Genomic DNA, 19102 nt, shown 5'->3' with positions numbered 1-19102 from the left:
CTTTAATAGAATGAACAGAGTTTAATTTTCAGCTTGCTGCAGGGGCCCTTCCCCCAGTTCACAATCACAAAGTCCAGGTCACAGCAGCAATGAAAACACTTTAAGTGATGGACTAGTGAGATTACAAACCCTAGAGACTGTGCTGCAGTTAAAATCTCTCTCTCTCTCCCCCTCTTCTAATTAAGTTTATTTTTTAAAAAAACTACTGTGGAAACAGCATTATTTATTCTACATTTGTAAAACATTGAGATCTCAGATGCTCGCGGACGATAGCAGTAGAAATGATGTTTTGAGTTCAGTCACTGAACAAGGGTCAACATGGACTTTAATGTAAATAAGTAATGCAGAATTGAAGTTTTTCAACCTTGTGAATAAAAAGCATCTGACCTTTTATAGCAACTTTCCACGATAAACATTTCTACTTGAGGTTGATTAATTATGTTGACAATCACTGTGAGAATCATCGAATGGTTTGAGCTCACTTCTAATACATGCTTAGCTCTACTAGCATTGGTAGTGATAAAATTAAACTATCCCTGAGCTTCTAACCACTGAAGCTGGATCACCCAGCTTCCCTTCCGGGCTCCCTTGTTAGCTGGTGTTGTTAACAGTTCCTGCCTTTCAGGTACAGTCCCTCTCTGTTCTGTGGTGTGTCTAGGGCCTCGGGAGCCACTAACTCATGCTCCTGTAAATTCTCATAATCTCAAATTGTTGATACTAACAGGTTTTTGCCTTCAGATTTAGAATTTATCCAATAACAGAGTAACAGAGTCCTTTCCAAATCTCTAGGCTCAAGACAAACTAGTAAACAACAAACACAAACAGAATTGTGATTCCCATGCTTCAAGGGTCAGAAAGCCAGGGCTGCCTATGGATCAAGAGCTCTGTTTGGACACATCTGATGCAACAGGCTATGGAAGCAAAACAAAATATTTGACATAGAAAAATGCCACCAAAGCCCATGGCTATTTGGGAAACTACAGAAAACGCATCAACGAAAAGATCAAAACACATGGTGCTAACAATGCACAGTAAAGACAGAACTAAGCAGAAAACTGCAATCTACCAGGGAGGGTGCAACTACAAGTCTGCTTTAAAATCATCAAAATTGACAAAATGTCAGAATAGTACCTACAACAACACCTCCTCAAGCCACTCGTATAGGGCCTAGTGCAATTCCACATCATGACCTCCTTAAGCAGAAGCTTTCTATTCCTTTACTCTGAACGATGGTGGCTCCACACAAGGTCTTCTTAATCATAAACAGAATTACCTGGAAAAACTCAGCAGGTCTGGCAGCATCGGTGGAGAAGAAAACAGTTGACGTTTCGAGTCCTCAGGACCCTTCGGCAGAACTGAGTGAAGTTAGGAGAGAGGTGAAATATAAGCTGGTCTAAGGTGGGGGTGGGGGGGGAGAGAAGTGGAGAGTGGGGGGAGGGTGGTTGTAGGGATAAGCAAGCAGTGATAGGAGCAGATAATCAAAGATGTCCAGACATCTTTTGATTATCTGCTCCTATCACTCACTGCTTGCTTATCCCTACAACCACCCCACCCCCCCCACCCTCCACTTCTCTCTCCCCCCACCCCCCACCTTAGACCAGCTTATATTTCACCTCTCTCCTAACTTCACTCAGTTCTGCCGAAGGGTCCTGAGGACTCGAAACGTCAACTGTTTTCTTCTCCACCGATGCTGCCAGACCTGCTGAGTTTTTCCAGGTAATTCTGTTTTTGTTTTGGATTTCCAGCATCCGCCGTAGCTTTTAGCTTTTTGTTTTTGTCTTCTTAATCATTTCTTGCTTATTTTATGGCACAGTCCAACAAAAAGAAAATCCTTCAGGATACTTTCATTAACTCAAATGCTGTCATTCAAAAAAGGCGGGCTGGCACTATGAGGCAAATCAGAAGCTACATACTTCAAGGGAAGACACTTCCTCTAATCACAGCCTCATGTTTGTAGCATTCTTGAGTCTGCATGTTAACTTGCATTGCTGTTGTGGTGTAGAATAGACAACCAGGTTTTTAATCATCATGACAGCTTTCTAATTTACTGCTGAACAGTGAAGATAAACAAGAGTATTTGCTGAACAAGCAGTCCTATTCTTATTTCATAGAAACATCTTTCTTCAGGGGAAAGCAGCATTTTGGTACATTTGCAATTTGGGAGATTATCACCTTTCTTTAATGTATGCCTGTCACGCTTTTGTAGCTTCTAAATACCCTGATCCACAGTTCACTAATCTATTAAAATTTCTTTTTCAGTCATTATGCATGCTAGATTGCTGTGCAAAAAGACATTTACACCTATGATCTTTAAGTTCCATAATATACCTGTAAAATATGAGAAGGATTAAGAAATCTTTCCATAGAAATTGTAATGATAGATAATATTTGTATTTTGACTTTCAGCTGCTGTTAAATACCAAGATATTGCTGCACTGGGGAATGCCAGAGCAGTAGAAAGAAGAGTTTAGCTTAACAATTGAGACATTCAACAGCAAACTTAACTCACCGTATCAGTTACATACATTCAGTTCTTCCTGGAATTTTAAATTTTAGAGTAACAGTTGCTCCATTTGAAATTTTGTAGCCTTATTATTTTTGTATAATAATATTTTTGTATAATAATTTGTATATTAATAGTTTAAAATTTATAAAAGTAACCACTTTCAAAATGATGAAAGGAGCTGAGAGCTTTTTTTTTAAATTCATTCATGGGATGTGTGCTTCGCTGGCTGGACCAGCATTTATTGCCCATCCCTAGCTGCCCTTGAGAGGTGGTGAGCTGCCTTCTTGAACTGCTGCAGTCCATGTTAATACAGAAAGATTATTCCAATTGATTGATGACTCAGTACAAAGGGTACATAGACTAAGGATTATTAATTCAAGAACAAAGGAGGAGGTTAAGAAGATATTTTTTTCCTTTGAGGGGTGCTAGTAAAGGAATCGTTTTACTATACATGGCTATTGATGCAAAGGTTATAAAATTAGAGAATGGGATAAAAGTAGGTAGTAACAGGCAATGAGCCAGATCCAGAAAAGGTATGATGGGCTGAATGGTCTCCCCATGTTGCAATATCTAGGATTTGATGAATGAATTCAAAGCAAATAATAAGATTGATTACTTGACCCACCATGTTATTTATATACAGCACAATCCTACATCATATTTTACATTCAGTTTTATTAGGAATACAGTCACAATACAAGTACAGAGTGGGGGCTTTAAAATACTTGGATTGAACAACCCGATCCCATTCTGGCAGCGCAATGATTATGACGTTGATTCAGGCCAATGATGATAGTTCTACTAAAAGGAAGATAGGGCCTAATTAACATGAAAAATAATATGTCACAGCCTGATATTTCAAAATCTCACCTGGGCTGTTTGTCTGCCACCTTTACCCCCATGTCCCATGATGTTCAGCTGCCAACCACCTGGCCTCCTCCCCACAAGAACCGGCTATGTCTACTCTCCCTCCAAACTATCCATCTGCCTGCCCATCCCACACTGTCTGTCCCCTCCATCAAGCTGTCCATCACCCTACCCATATAGTCTGTCTGCCCACATGCCCAACAGTCTAACAGTCTATCCATCTGTCTCGCCATCCTCCATGCTGACTGCCTGTTGCCAACACCCAGTCTGCCCATCTGTTTCCTCCCTCCATATGCTGTTTCTGTCTGCCTCCTTCCCCTCACATTATCTGACTGTCTTTCCCCGTCCCTTACATTGTTATTCTCCCCTTTGCTTGAGCTGTCTGTCAACCACCTCCCTACGCTATCTGGCAGTCCATAACCCCACAGTCTGTCCACCTGTTTCTCAGATGTTGAGTCAGTACCTCTCCTCTACTCTATCTCTTATCCCACCCACTCCGTGTGCCTGTCTACCCCTCTGCTGCACCACACCACCCACCAAAGCTATCTGGTTTGTCCCAACCTCTGCCCTGTAGCTCCTTTCCACTGGATAGGTAGTCAATATGGTCAGTTGTTGGGCAGAGGTTTGTAGTGGCTTTGCCTGGTTCTTCACCAATTATCAGGTTTCCCGCACTCTGCTATTATCAAGGCCCAGGTATAATGCAGCCTTTGACACAAGTTTCTCTATTTCCGGGAAAGGTTTATGCAACATACGAACATACGAAATAGGAGCAGAAGTAGGCTATTCTACCCCTCCAAGCCTGCACCGCCATTCAATAAGATCATGGCTGATCTGCCTGTGTTTGAGTCCCACATTCCCATCTACCCCCGATAACCTTCGATTCCTTCACCTAACAAGAATCTATCTACCTCTGCCTTAAAAATATTCAGTGACCCCATCTCTATCGCATTGTTCGAAAGTTGCAGGGCCCTCAGAGAAAAAAATTCTCATCTCTGTCTTAGAAGGGTGACCCCTAATTTTAAAACCTAATTCTGGACTAACCTATAAGAGGAAACATACTTTCCAAATCCACCTTGTCAAGGCCATTCAGGATCTTATAAATTTCAATCAAATCACCCCAAATTCTTCTAAACTCCAGTAGAAACAAGCCCAGCCTGTCCAACCTACCCTCATAAGACAACCCACTCATTCTAGTTATCAATCTAGTAAACCTCCTCTGGACCACCTCCAACACATTTACATCCTTCCCTAAATAAGGAGACCAAAACAGCACACAGAATTTGAGATGCGGTCTCACCAATGCCCAGGATAACTGAAGCATAACATTCTTATTTTTATGTTCAATTCCTATTGTAATAAAGGATAGCATTCCATCAGCCTTCTTGATTACTTGCTGTACTTGCATACTAACTTTGTGTGACTCATGCATGAGAACACCTAGGTCCCTATGCACCTCGAAATTCTGAAGTCGCCCTCCGGTTAATTCTCTTTTTTTTCCTTCTTGCTAAGGTGACCAACTTCATAGTTTCCCACATTGTACTCCATCTGCCAGATTTTTGCCCAGTCACTCATCTTATCTATATCCATCTGCAAACTCCATACATCTTCTTCACAACATACTTTCCTAGTTATCTTTGTGTCATCTGCAAATTTAGCTACCATGTCTTTGCTCCCCTCAGTGCAGGAACTCACCAAGGCTCCTTCAACAGCACCTTCCAAACCCATGACCACTACCATCTAGAAGGACAAGAGCATCAGATAGATGGGAACACCACCACCTGGAAGCTCCCCTCCAAGTCACTCCCCATCCTAACTTGGAAATATATCACCATTCTTTCACTGTCTCTGGGTCACAATCCTGGAACTCCCTCCCTAACAGCACTGTGGGTGTACCTACACCACATGGACTGCAGCGGTCCAAGAAAGCAGCTCACCACCACCTTCTCATGGGCAACTAGGAATGGGCAATAAATGCTGGCCCAGCCAGTGAAGCCCACATCCCATGAATGAATAAAAAAAAATCTAAGTTATTGAAGTAAATTGTAAAAAGTTGAGGCCCCAGCACAGAGCCCTGTGGGACTCCACTCGTCACATCCCGCCAATCAGACAAAGACCCATTTACGCATACTCTGTTTTCTGCCAGCCAGCCAATCTTTTATCCAGGCGAATATGTTACCACTCCTACACTATGAGCTTTTATTTTCCGCAATAACACCTTATCAAAATTGTGGAAATCCAAGTATAGTTCGTCCATGGGCTCCCCTCTATCCACCACACATTTAACCCCTTCTAAGAACTCTATTAAATTGGTTAAACATGATTTCCCTTTCATAAAACCATGCTGACTCTTCCCAATTACCTTGCGCTTTTCTAAATGCTCAGCTACAACCTCTTTAATGATCGACTCTAATACCTTCCCCAATACAGATGTCAAGATAACTGGCCTATAGTTTCCTGTTTTCTGCCTCCCTCCCTTCTTGAATAGAGGGGTTATATTTGCTACTTTCCAGTCTGATGGAACCTTTCCAGGATCTAGGGAATTTTGAAAAATTAACACCAACACATCAACGACCTCATTAACCACCTTTTTTAAGACCCTAAGCTGATGTCCATCTGGACCCGGAGACCTGTCAGCCCACAGCTCCATCAGTTTGCTCAGTACTGCTTCTCTAGTGATTATAATTTCACCAAATTCCTCTCCCCTCCACATCCTATTTACAGCTATTACTGGAATGTTTTTTGTATCCCCAGTAGTGAAGGCAGAGCAAAATATGTGTTCATTTCATCTGCCGTTTCTTTATTATCTACTGTTAATTCCCCATTCTCTCTCTCTAGAGGGCCAACACTCGCTTTACCTTCTCTTTTCCCATTTAAATACCAGTAGAAACTCTTGCTATCCACTTTTATATTTCTAGCTAGCTTCCTCTCATACTCTAATTTCTTTCTCCTGATTAACCTTTTAGTCATTCTCTGCCATTCTTTATGTTCTGACCAATCATCTGACCTGCACATCATCTTTACACAGTTATATGCTTTTTCTTTAAGTTGATGCTTTCCCTAATTTCTTTAGTTAAACACAGATGGTGGGTCCTCCCTTTAGAATTTTTCTTTATAGTAGGAATATACTTATTTTGATTATTCTGAAACATCACCTTAAATTTCTGCCACTGCTTCTCTATTGATCTATCCCCTAGCCTAGTATCCCAGGTAACTTCAGCTAGCTCAGCTTTCGTGCCCGCATAGTTACCCTTACTTAAGTTTAAAATACTAGTCTTAGACCCACTCTACTCCCTTCCAAACTGGATGTAAATTTCAATCATATGTGGTTGCTGCTACCTAGAGGTGCCTTTGCTCTGAGGTCATTAATTAATCCAAACATTACACAATACCAAACCTAAGATAACCTGCTCTCTGATTTGTTCCAGAATGTGCTGCCCTAAGAAATTATCTCAAAAGCATTCTATGAACTCAGGCTACTACTGCCAATCTGATTTTTCCAGTTTATATGTAGATTAAAGTCACCCATGATTATTGCAGTCCCTTTATCACAAGCACCCAATATTTCTTCTTGTCTACTTTGTCCTACATTGTGGTTACTGTTAGGGGGCCTGTAGACCACTCCCACTATTGACTTCTTTCCCCTACTATTCCTCATCTCCACCCAAACCCGATTCTACATCCTAATTTCCTGAACCAAGGTCATCTCTAACTATTGCACAAATGACATCGTAGATTAACAGTGCTACCCCTCCACCTTTACCTAGCTTCCTATTCTTGAAGGTCATATACCCCTCAATATTCAGGACCCAATCATTGTCATCTTGCAACCAGGTCTCTGTAATGGCTATCAGATCATATTTATTTACTTCAATGTGTGCTATCAATTTGTTTACTTTGTTATGAATGCTACATGCATCCAGATACAGAGCCTTCAGTTTAGTCTTTTTGTTATCTTTGTGACATCTAGTCTGATTCTTTGTGCATTCTTAGGTTTCTTCTCTCTGTCCCTTCCTGCCATTCTCCGACCCTCATTTCCTCTCTTACCTTGTTTCTACTCTTTGATATACCACATCTTTCCACATTTGATCCCTTTCCCCCGCTATTTAGTTTAAAATCCTCTCTTACTTTCCTAATTATGCGGTTTACAAGAACACCGGCCCCAGCCCAGTTCAGGTATAGACTATCCCACCGGTACAGCCCCAACTTTCCTCAGTACTGGTACCACAAACCGGAACGCACTTCTCCCACACCAGTCTTTGAGCCACATATTCATCTCTCGCACTTTATGTACCCTATGCCAATTTGCATGCAGCTCTGGTAATAATCCAGAGATTATAACCTTTGAGATACTGCTTTTCAATTTAGTGCCTAGCTCCTCATACTCTCTACGCAGAACCTCTTTCCTAGTTCTACCTATGCCATTGGTACCTACATGGACCATGACAAATGGACCCCCCCCACCCCCCGCACTGCAAGTTCCTTTCCAGATATCCTGAACCCTGGCACCAGACAGGCAACACAGCCGTCTGGACTCTCGCTCTTTGCTACTGAAAACAGTGCCAATCCCCGTCACTATACTATCCCATACTACCACTCTGTTCCTATTTGCTGCCCACACTTGGATGGCTTCCTGTACCACGGTGCCTTGGTCAGTTTGTTCATTCACCCTGCAGCCTGCGTTCTCATCCAAACCACCTCAAAACCTATTGGACAATTACAGAGGCTTGCACTCCTGCCCTCTGAGTCCCCCTGCCTGCCTCAGTTGCAGTTACACCCTCCTGTCCCTAACCACTGACCAAATCAGAACACCCTATCCTAAGTGGTGTGACTGCCTCCTGGTACAAAGCATCCAGGTAACTTCCCCCTCCTTGATGTGTCACAGAGTCTGCAGCTCAGCGTCTAGCTCATTGACTCTATGCCAAAGTTCCTCAAGCCGCAAACACTTACTGCAGACGTGTTTGACCTGGATCACAATGTTATCCGGGAGCTCCCACATGTTGGAGCCTTGACACATGAGCTGTCCTTCCATCCTTAATGCATTTTAAATAATTGCTTAATTATATTGATCATTTATTTATGTTCCTTTTTTATATATTTTATCAACTTTACCACCAATTTGTGTACTATTTTAAACCTTAGGGATAGAATAGAGCTTACCCACTTATCAGATACAAACAGACCAAACAGCTAGTAGAACAAAAACCAATTCCTACAGGGTGAGAAGGCTAGAAAAAGGAAACAAACACCTCCTTCCACCCTTCACTGAACTCCCCCTCTCACTAAACCTCAAGTCTTCACTCAGTTACCTCAGCTGCACACCATTTGCCAAGGCTGCACTAAAGAGCCCTGAATTTATAGTAAACTGAACTGGGGTGCAGTAATCAGATTCAACCGGTTAGCTAATTAACTACTCAGCTCCTACAGCTGAGAGTGAATTTACCCTGTCTAAACTGCAAGAAAGAGCTTAGCCTGTTTACACAGTACTTTCCAGTTACTGCTCATTACAGACTACATAAGGTTTCAAGAGCAAAATTAAAGAACAAAATTAACACTTAAAACTCCCCCCTCACCAAACTCCAAGTTTTCACTCAGTTACACTCCGTTCTCCATGCACTATATTGAAGGCTATTCTATTACAAAAAACAAGTTTTCAAAAACCTATGCTGATGTTAGAACTACAAGTCAGAACATAAGCAAGCAGTTCATCTCCAAACAGAAGAAAACACAAGTTGCATTTATAATTTTGAAAAGTGTACTTTTTGTCAGTGGTTTCTCCTCCAACTCCCAGTCTCCCAGATCACCACAGATTTTTGGCACCTCCTCATCCAAAAGCAGGTCTATCAAGCTCAGGCACCCAATAAATGCCCCTTCTTGGTTGTGCCACAAGTCAATGCTTTAGAAGGCTCCCACCCTTCAATGAGTTAATTATCTTGGATTCCTTACTTTTCTCATGTTTTACAACTTAATTACAGGAGGAAGTAAAAGTATAGCGATTGCACAGTATGAACATAAGTAAGAAAACTTACTTGATGTAATACGGCACTCTATTGTTGTGGGATACAGCTCTCTGCCAAGGCAACTGAACGGAGGCTACAGAAATGAAAATACAGGATTAGAACTAAAGTATGCCAAACAGATGTATAGGCCACAATTAACACCTCAAGTGCACAACATTGTTTTTTTTTTAAATTTTTATTCATTCATGGGGTGTGGGCTTTGCTGGCTGGGCCAGCATTTATTGCCCGTCCGTAGTTGCTCTTGAGAAGATGGTGGTGAGCTGCCTTCTTGAACCGCTGCAGTCCATGTTGTGTAGGTACACCCACAGTGCTGTTAGGAAGGGAGTTCCAGAATTTTCACCCACTACCTAGATGGTAGTGGTCATGAGTTTGGAAGTTGCTGTCAAAGGAGTGACTAATTTTGGCACTAACCCCCAGATGTTAGTAAGGAGGACTTTGCAGGGTCAACAGGGCTGAGTTTGACATTGTCGTTTCCAGTGCCTAGTTCGATGCGGTCCGTCAGGTTTCATTCTTTTTTTGTGATTTTGTAGCAGTTTGTTACAACTCAGTGGCTTGCTAGGCTATTTCAGAGGGCATTTAACAGTCAACCACATTGCTGGTGTAGGCGAGACCAGGTAAGGGTGACAGATTTCCTTCCCTAAAGGACATTAGTGAACCAGATGGGTTTTTATAACAATTGACAAAGGTTTCATGGTCATCATTAGACTTTTAATTTTAGATTTTTATTAAATTCAAATTCCACCATCTGCCGTGGCAGGATTCAAACCTGGGTCCCCAGTGCATTACCCTAGGTCTCTGGATCACTGGTCCATTGACAATACCACTACGCCGTTGCCTGCACCCACTGGATTAAAAAATTAATCTTTGTGTTTTGCTGAGATCACAGAATCATAGATTTATTGATAGGCCGGTAACACGCATAACAATGCTTCACTTGAACAATAAACCACGTGCCTTTTAGCCTTACACTTACGCGCGTGCACATATAAAATCAAATACTCTGCAACATTAATATATTTAAAATGCAACAAAATGAAGGTGCTAGGTTTCTCTAAATCCGACTTACTGGAGAGAAAGTGTTGTGATGAAGGACCAAAATCCCGGTATGCTTCTTGTAACTGCTTGATCCGATCCTCAACAGCAACCTACAATGATAACAGAATTGTTACAGTGTAGAAGGAGACTATTCAGCCCATCATATCTGCACCAGCTCACTGAGCATTTTAAATTAAATTGCCAATCTCCTGCCTTTTCCCCATAACCCTGCACGTTGTTTCTATTTAAATAATCATCCAATGCCCTCCTCAATGCCTCAGTTGAACCTGCCTCCACCACACTTTTGGGCAATGCATTCCAAACCCTAATTACTCGCTGTGTGAAAAAGTTTTCTCTCACCTCGCATTTGTTTCTTTTCCAAAACACTTTAAAACTGTGCCCTCTGGTTCTCAATCCGTTTACGAGCAGGAACAGTTTCTCACTATCTACTCTGTCCAGACCCTTCATGATTTTGAAAACATCTATCAAGTCTCCTCTTAGCCTTCGCTCTCAGGAAAACAGTCCCAACTTCTCCGATCTTTCCTTACAAGTGAAGTGTCTCATCCCTGGAACCATTCTCGTAAACCTCTTCTGCTCTCTCCAATGCATTCACACCCTTCCTATAGTGTGGTGCCCAGAATTGTACACATTACTCCAGCTGAGGTCTAACCAGTGTCGTATATAAGTTCATCATAACTTCCCTGCTCTTGTACTGTATGCCCTTATTAATGAAGCCTAGAATACTGTATGCTTTAGAAACAGCTCTCTCTACCTGTCCTGCCACCTTTAATGACTTATGTACATATATACCCAGGTCTCTCTGCTCCTGCACACCCTTTAAAATAGTATCCTTTATTTTATGCTGTCTCTCCATGTTCTTTGTACCAAAGTGTATCACCTCACACTTCTCTGCATTGAACATCATCTCCCACCTATCTGCCCACTCCACCAATGTGTCAATGTCCTTTTGAAGTTCTACACTGTCCTCCTCGCAGTTCACAACACTCCCAAGTTTTGTGTCGTCCGCAAACTTTGAAATGGTCTCCTGCACACCAAGATCCAGATCATTTATATATATCAGGAAAAGCAAGGGTCCCAATACCTACCCCTGGGGAACTCCACTACAAACCTTCTTCCATCCCGAAAAATGCCCATTAACCATTACTCTCTGTTTCCTAGCCCTCAGCCAATTTTGTATCCACGTTGCTACCGTCCCTTTTATTCCATGACCAATAACTTTCCTCAAGTCTGCTGTGTGGCACTGTTCCTTTTGGAAATACATATGCACCACATCAATGGCCTTGCCTTCAACGACCACCTGTTACCTCTTCAAAAGCCTCCAGCAAGTTAGTTAGACACGATTTTCCTTTAACAAATCCATGCTGACTCTTCCAAATCAATTCACATTTTTCCATGTGACAATTAATTCTATCCCGAACAATTGTTTCTAGAAGTTTCCCCATCACCAAAGTTAAACTGACTGGTCTGTAATTGCAGGGCAGATCTTCACAATCTTTTTTGAACAAGGGCGTAATGTTTGCAATTCTCCAGTCCTCTGGCACCTCCCCTAAATCCAGGGAACATTGAAATATTATTGCCAGTGCCTCTGCAATTTCCACTCTCATTTCCTTGAATATTCTTGGATGCATCTCATCAGGTCCCAGTGCCTTATCAACTTTAAGTACCGACAGCTTACCCAATACCTCCTCCTTATTAATTTTAAACCCTTCAAGTGACTGAGTTTCCTCCTCTGTCATCATGACCTGGGCAGCATCTACCTACTAGGTAAAGACAGATGCAAAGTATTCATTTAACACCTCGGCCATGCCTCTTGCCTCTATGTGTAAATCCCCTTTTTGGTCCCTAATTGGCTCTACTCCTCCTTTTGCCACCCTTTTACTATTAATCTGTTTATAGAATATTTTGGGATTTCCTTTTATGTTAACTGCCAGTCTTTTCTCATAATCCCTCTTTTGCTTCTCGTATTTACTTTTTCACATCGCTTCTGAGCCTTCTGCATTCAGCTTGGTTCTCAATTGTATTTGTTACCTGACACCTGTCGTAAACACATTTTTTCTTCTTTAACTTAATTTCTATCTCCTTTGTCATCCAGGGAGCTCTGGATTTGTTTGTCCCACCCTTCCCTTTTGAGGGAACGTACCTTGACTGTGCCCAAACCATGTCCTCTTTGAAGGTAGTCTATTGTTCAGCTACTGTTTTTCCCGCCAACCTTTGGTTCCAGTATATCCGGCCCAGCTCTGTTCTTGCCCCATTGAAGTCTGCTCTTTGCCAGTTGATTATTCTTACTCCGGATTGACTAATGTCATTTTCCACCGTCATCCTAAATCTTGACACAATGATCACTGTCCCCTAAATGTTCCCCCACCGTCACTTGGCCCAGATCATTCCCAAGAACCAGGTCTAGCAGTGCCTCCTTTCTTGTTGGACTGGACACATGCTGCTGTAGGAAATTCTCCTGAACACAATCTAGGAATGCTTGTCCCTCACTGCCCCTTACACTACAACTATCCCAGTCTATAAACATGTAATTAAAGTCCCCCATTATAACTACTCTATGATGTTTACACCTCTGTAATTTCCTTGCAGATTTGTTCCTCCATGTCCTTCCCACTAGCTGGTGGTCTATATATTACACCAAGCAATGTAATTGCACCCTTCTGATTCCTTAGCTCGAGCCAAATCAATTCTGTCCTTGAAGCCTCTGACACATCCTCTTTCTCCAGTTCTGCAATACTCTCCTTAACCAAAAACGCCACCCCCCCTCATTTTTGCCCTTTCCTATCTTTTCTGAACAGCTTGTAACCAGGAATATTTAACACCCAGAACCGCCCTTCCTTAAGCCAGGTCTCTGTTATCACCACAACATCATTATCCCACAAGGCAGTCTGTGCCTGTGACTCCCCAAATGTATTAATTATACCCTGTGCATTCACATACATGCAGTGTAGCCCTGATATAGACTTCATTACTTTCTCCCTTACCCTGACTTTACCTACTAACATACTATTCTCTATTTTAGTGCTATCTGCCTCTCCCAGCATTCAGTGCACCCTGGTATTACTTTCTAATATTCTCTCCTGGTTCCCACACCCCTGTTGAGTTAGTTTAAACCCTCCCCCAACTAGCAAGGAACTCAGTCCCAGCTCTGTTCAAGTGCAACCCGTCCAGCTTGTACAGGTGCCATCTCCCCCAGAGCCAGTCCCAGTGTCCCAGGAATCTAAAGCCCTCCCTCCTGCATCATCTTTCCAGCCATTCATTTATCTGTCTTATCCTCCTATTTCTGTACTCACTTGTACGTAGTACTGAGAGTAATCCGGAGATTACTACTTTCGATAACAGGAGCCAAAATTGACGCTTTCCCTCTAAAACTACAGTGACAAAGGAAGAAATCTCACTTTGATCTCAGTGAATAAGGTGCTGTTAATGTAGATACGAATCATAAAATGGTTGCAGCACAGGGGTGATATTGGCTGATTTGAAGGAGAGGGAGACTGTACCTTGTGTGTATGGAGTTTGGTTTGGATTTTAGCTGCTAGCAGGTATCTTACCCACCTGTATGGAACACCTTCATCAGTAACATAACAAGGAAGGGAAAAAGCACCTCCTTTTTTTTAGAAGAACCCTGCACAGCAAGATGCATGAATTAGCAGTTTGGATGCCATTTGCTTTGCAAGATCCTGTGCACTGGGAACCTAATGTGTTTTCTGTTTGGTAGGCTCCTATAGAATACAGAGACATTCATCCATAGTGTCTCTCATCCTTGTGATCACATTTAGCATTGGATGATGTGAACAACAAAGATCAGATTAACTAGCTGTCATCTAATGGAGTCACAGAATCATAGAATTGTTAAGGCACAGAAGGAGGCTATTCGGTCCATCATGTCTGCACCAGCTCTCCAAATAAGCCATCATGACTTAGTGCCATTCTCCTGCTTTTTCCTGTAACCTTGCACATTGTTTCTATTCAAATAATTATCCAATGCCCTCTTGAATGCCTCAATTGAACCTGCCTCCACCACACTTCCAGGCAGTGCATTCCAGACCCGAACCACTCGCTGTGTGAAAGTTTTTTTCTCACATCACATTTACTTCTTTTGCAAATCGCTTTAAATCTGTGCCCTCTTGTTTTTGATCCCTTGATGAGCAGAAACAGTTTCTCCCTATCTATTCGATCCAGCCCCCACATGATCTCTTCTTAGCCTTCTCCTCTCCAAGTAGAACAGCCCCAACCTCTCCAATCTATCTTCATAACTCAAGTTTCTCATCCCTGGAACTATTCATGTAAACCTCTGCTGCACTCTCTTCAATGAGGTCACATCCTTCCTATAGTGTGATACCCAGGACTGCACAGGATACTCCAGCTGAGGTCTAACTAGTGTCTTATATAAGCCCAGCATAGCCTCCCTGCTCTTATACTCTATGCCCCTATTAATAAAGCCCAGAATTACTAACTGCTCTCTGTACCTGTCCTGCCACTTTCAATGATCTATGCACATATACACCCAGGTGTCTCTGCTCCTGCACACCCTTAAGAAGTTATTTCATATTGTCTCTCCATGTTCTTCCTGCCGAAATGAACCTCACACTTCTCTGCATTGAACTCCATCTGCCACCTATCTGCCCACTCCACCAACTTGTCTCTGTCCTTTTGAAGTTCTACACTGTCCTCCTCACAGTTTACAATGCTTCCAAGTTTTATATCATCCACAAACTTAGAAATTGCCCCTGCACACCAAGATCTAGATTGTTAATATATATCAGGAAAAGCACGGGTCCCAATACCGGCCCCTGGGGAACTCCACTACAAACCTTCCTCTAGCACGAAAAATATCCATTGACCATTACCTTCCGTTTCCTATTACTCAGCTAATTTTGTATCCATGTTGCTACTGTCCTCTTTATTCCATGAGCTATAACTTTTCTCACAAGTCCTTTGTGTGGCACTGTATCAAATGCCTTTTGAATGTCCATGTACACCACATCAACATACTTGTGTAAAACAACTTCAAGTGTTGGTATAATCTCTTGCAATTACCTTGCGATCCACACAGGAATTCATGCCCCATTCTCTGTTGTACTTTATTGGGCTGTTGTTCTGTGCAATCTTTGCGCAACATGAATAATACTAAAGAATCCATCGCAACAAGTTTGCCTGAGAGTCTAAACTCTGCCAAAGATCCAAGTTTGTTTTTTTCATGGCCTCAATCTGGAGAGCATTAATGAATCAGTGCAACTCAGAATTCACAGAATCACAGAATTGTTAGTGTGTAGAAGGAGGCCATTCGGCCCATTGTCTGCGCACCGGCTCTCTGAGCATTTTAACTTAGTGCCAACCTCCTGCCTTTCCCCCGTAACCCTGCACATTGTTCCTATTCCAACTTTGCACCACACAATCCAAATTTATATTGAGATACATTAAAATATATTTATAAAATGTGGAAAGCCTCGATTCCAGTCAGTGTCCAGTTTTGAAGTGAGTACTCAACATTTGCCTTCTCAGGGCTAGTGAGTCAAACTTGTCAAAGTGCCAACGAATCACCAGTTTAACCTGCACCATATGCATTTTCCACAACAATTATGTAGAAAACAATGAAGTACATTACAAAGTTCACACTAAGATAACAAACAAATGATGAGAGAAACAGAAATTAATAGATATGGCATGGAGTGCGGGATGAAAAGCAGTAAAATTTCATGAAAAGATATTGGAAGAATAGTCTGGTGTATGTTGATGTAAATCCTTAAGGAGGCAAGTACAGGGCTGGGCACACTTCAATGGTGTAAAATGTGACAGGATGTGGGTTCATGCCTCAAATCCCCACAAAACAAGTCTGAACCCTCAGATGAATGCACGTGAAAGCTGATAACTATAATAAATCATTAGCTATATTCAGGCCTTTCTTGAAGCACTACAATAAGCAGCATTCAATAAGAACTACCCTTAGTATAATAATGGTGAATATCACGCAATCTGATTTAAACGTTTCACAAACAATTGAAATGCAGTTGTATTTTTTTTAGCACTTTTCATTTTAATGGCTCCATTAATTATTTTCTAAACATATTCTTACCTATGTACTGCGAAACTGATTAAACATGTGGTGTAATTGCCATGATCTTATTTTTCAGTGATAACACACAAGCAAACACAGGTTTAAATCCCAGTACTATTTTGTCTCCATTTTATTAAAATCACATCAAAGTGCTTGGTTCTTAAAACAAAAATTCTTCTCAGTATGTGGGTGATACCATCAAGGCTGTAGTTATTTCCAATTCCTACTTGCCTTCTCCTTGATCTGCACAATGGTGTTAGATAGGGATTTCCAGGATATCAACCCAAGTATCTTTAGCATCTGAATACTAATTCAGAAATAAGATTTCCACACAGAAGAACAAGGATACAGAAGGGCTGTATTTTTATTTGAACTGTCTGACTGGTTCATGCAAATGCTAGTTAAGTAGCATTCACCTTCACTGCTGTAACAGGCTGTGGAGCCAACATGAGGTAATGTAAGTGTCGCAAAGCTATTAATGTATATAATATTTTCGAAAATATTTTTCTTTTAAAATAGAGGTTTAATCTGCGGGTATGTTTTAATTGGATTAAAGCCAGCTAGTCTGGGTGCTTTGATATGTGCTAGTTTGAGATGTAAACAGAGAGGTAGAATGTATTTGCATTTTTTGAATAGAGCATTCAAGAAGTGGGATGAAAACTTGACGCCTTTCTAGCAGCTACCAAGCAATATGTTTATATTGCTAATAAAATTGGTACAATGAATGGGGTTTCATTGTTAAAAGGTGAAGTTCAAAGAGGTTGTTGATACAATGGGAATTTGAATTCAATCAGCGGTGGTAGGTATAACTTCAGCAGTTTTCGGGTGTGCAGACAGAGGCAATGTAAGATCAAAAGGCAGCTGCAAGCCTCCAACTGGCTCCACAGTGGAAAGAGCCTCACTTAGAATTCGTACGGTGAAAATGCTTTGCCTGGTGTTTAGTTAGGTCTATGGGTTGTTGTTGTCTTAATGGAGATTAGTTTGGGAACTTGTTAAAAGTTATGATAGTAATAATTTGTAGCCATGTGTATATACTTTAACCTGTGTAATTAATGAAATGTTTCATTTAGTTTAATGTAAAACCTCGAGAACTAGTGGTCTGATTCCTGAATTTAGAGTCGCATCTCAAACATAACACTTAAAATTATAGGTTATGACAGTTGTTTAAAGTTTCCCTCTGGGATTTTTAAATAACTCAGCTTCACCGACTGCATTGGTCATAACAGCAAGGAAGTAATACTTTTGAGAGCAGTAGAGGGTTTTAAACTAAATGTTCGGAGTGAGGGATCAGATGGGGAAAGATGTGGTAAATTAAAAAAGGCAAGAGAGCAAGGTAGCAATATTGGAATTGATAGCCTGAGTCTGAGAGGAAGAGGAAGAGCATACAAAAATAATAAGAAGACAGAATTAGAGGCATGATATCTGAATGCACAAAGCACCCGCAACAAGGTAGATGACTTCACAGCACAAATGAAAGTAAACAGTTATGATCTAATTGCCATTTTGGAGACATGGCTATAGGGCGACTAAGGCTGGGAACTGAATGTTCAAGGGTATTCGACATTTAGGAAGCATAGACACAAAGGGAAAGGAGGTGGGGTAATGCTGTTAATAAAAGATGAGGTCAGTACATTAGTGAATGAGGATCTTAAATCAAGATGTAGAATCAGATTGGGTGGAGCTAAGAAACAGCAAGGGACAGCAAACATTGGTGGGAGTTGTTTATCGGCCCCAAACAGCAGTGGTAATGTAGGGCACAGTATAAATCATGAAATTAGAGGTGCATGTAATAAGGGTGATACAGTAATCATGGGGGACTTCAATCTACATATAGACTGGGTAAACCTAATTAGCACTAATGTTGTGGACGATGAATATCTGGAATGTATACAACAAGGTTTTCTAGAACAATATAGTGAGGAACCAACCAGAGAATGGGCTATTTAAGACCTAGTATTGTGCAATGAGAAAGAGATAATTAATAATCTTGTTGTAAATGAGCCTCTAGGGAAGAGTGACCATAAGAAGCTGGAATTTTATATTAAGATGGAAAATGATTTAGTTCAATCCAAAACTAGGGTCTTAAATCTAAACAAATGAAGGTATGGGGGACAAATTGGCTGTGGTAGACTGGGAAACTACATTAAAAGGTATGACAGTGGACAGGCAATAGCGAGCATTTAAATAATTAATACATGGTTTACAACAAATTTACATTCCTTTCAGGAACAAAAACCAAGCACGAAAGGTGATGCAACCATGGCTAACAAAAGAAGATAAAGATTGTGTTAGATCAAAGGAAGAGGCTTATAAACTTGCCAAAAAAAAGGTAAGCCTGAGGATAGGGAGCATTTTGGAATTCAGCAAAGGAGGGCCAAGAAACTGATAAAAAGAAAATAGAATATAAAAGTAGACTAGTGAGAAACATAAAAACGGACTGGAAGAACCTTCTGTAGGTATGTAAAATGGAAAAGATTAGCAAAAACAAATGTGAGCCCATTGCAGGAAGAGAGAGGAGAATTTATAATGCGGAATAAGGAAATGGCAGAGAAATCTTCATGGAGGAAGATACAAAAAACCTCCCAGGAATACCACAGAACA

The 19102-nt window shown here is 41.3% G+C and overlaps 1 protein-coding gene across 8 annotated transcripts in view; it reads right to left on the bottom strand.

Moving 5' to 3' along the window:
- Positions 1 to 19102, bottom strand: part of utrn (utrophin) — a 630893-nt gene that overhangs the window by 150146 nt on the left and 461645 nt on the right. For all 8 annotated transcript variants that reach the window (XM_078556557.1, XM_078556553.1, XM_078556558.1 and 5 more), the window contains 2 exons: positions 10457 to 10535; positions 9400 to 9463 (listed from right to left, as the gene is read on the bottom strand). In XM_078556557.1, coding sequence (XP_078412683.1) covers positions 9400 to 9463; positions 10457 to 10535 — 143 coding nt within the window. The remainder of the gene's footprint in view (positions 1 to 9399; positions 9464 to 10456; positions 10536 to 19102) is intronic.

The sequence above is a fragment of the Cetorhinus maximus genome, chromosome 14 (assembly GCF_964194155.1).
Source record: "Cetorhinus maximus chromosome 14, sCetMax3.hap1.1, whole genome shotgun sequence".
Lineage (NCBI taxonomy): Eukaryota > Metazoa > Chordata > Chondrichthyes > Lamniformes > Cetorhinidae > Cetorhinus > Cetorhinus maximus.
The sequence above is the reverse complement of the archived record's forward strand: the minus strand, read 5'-3'. Positions and strand labels throughout refer to the sequence as shown.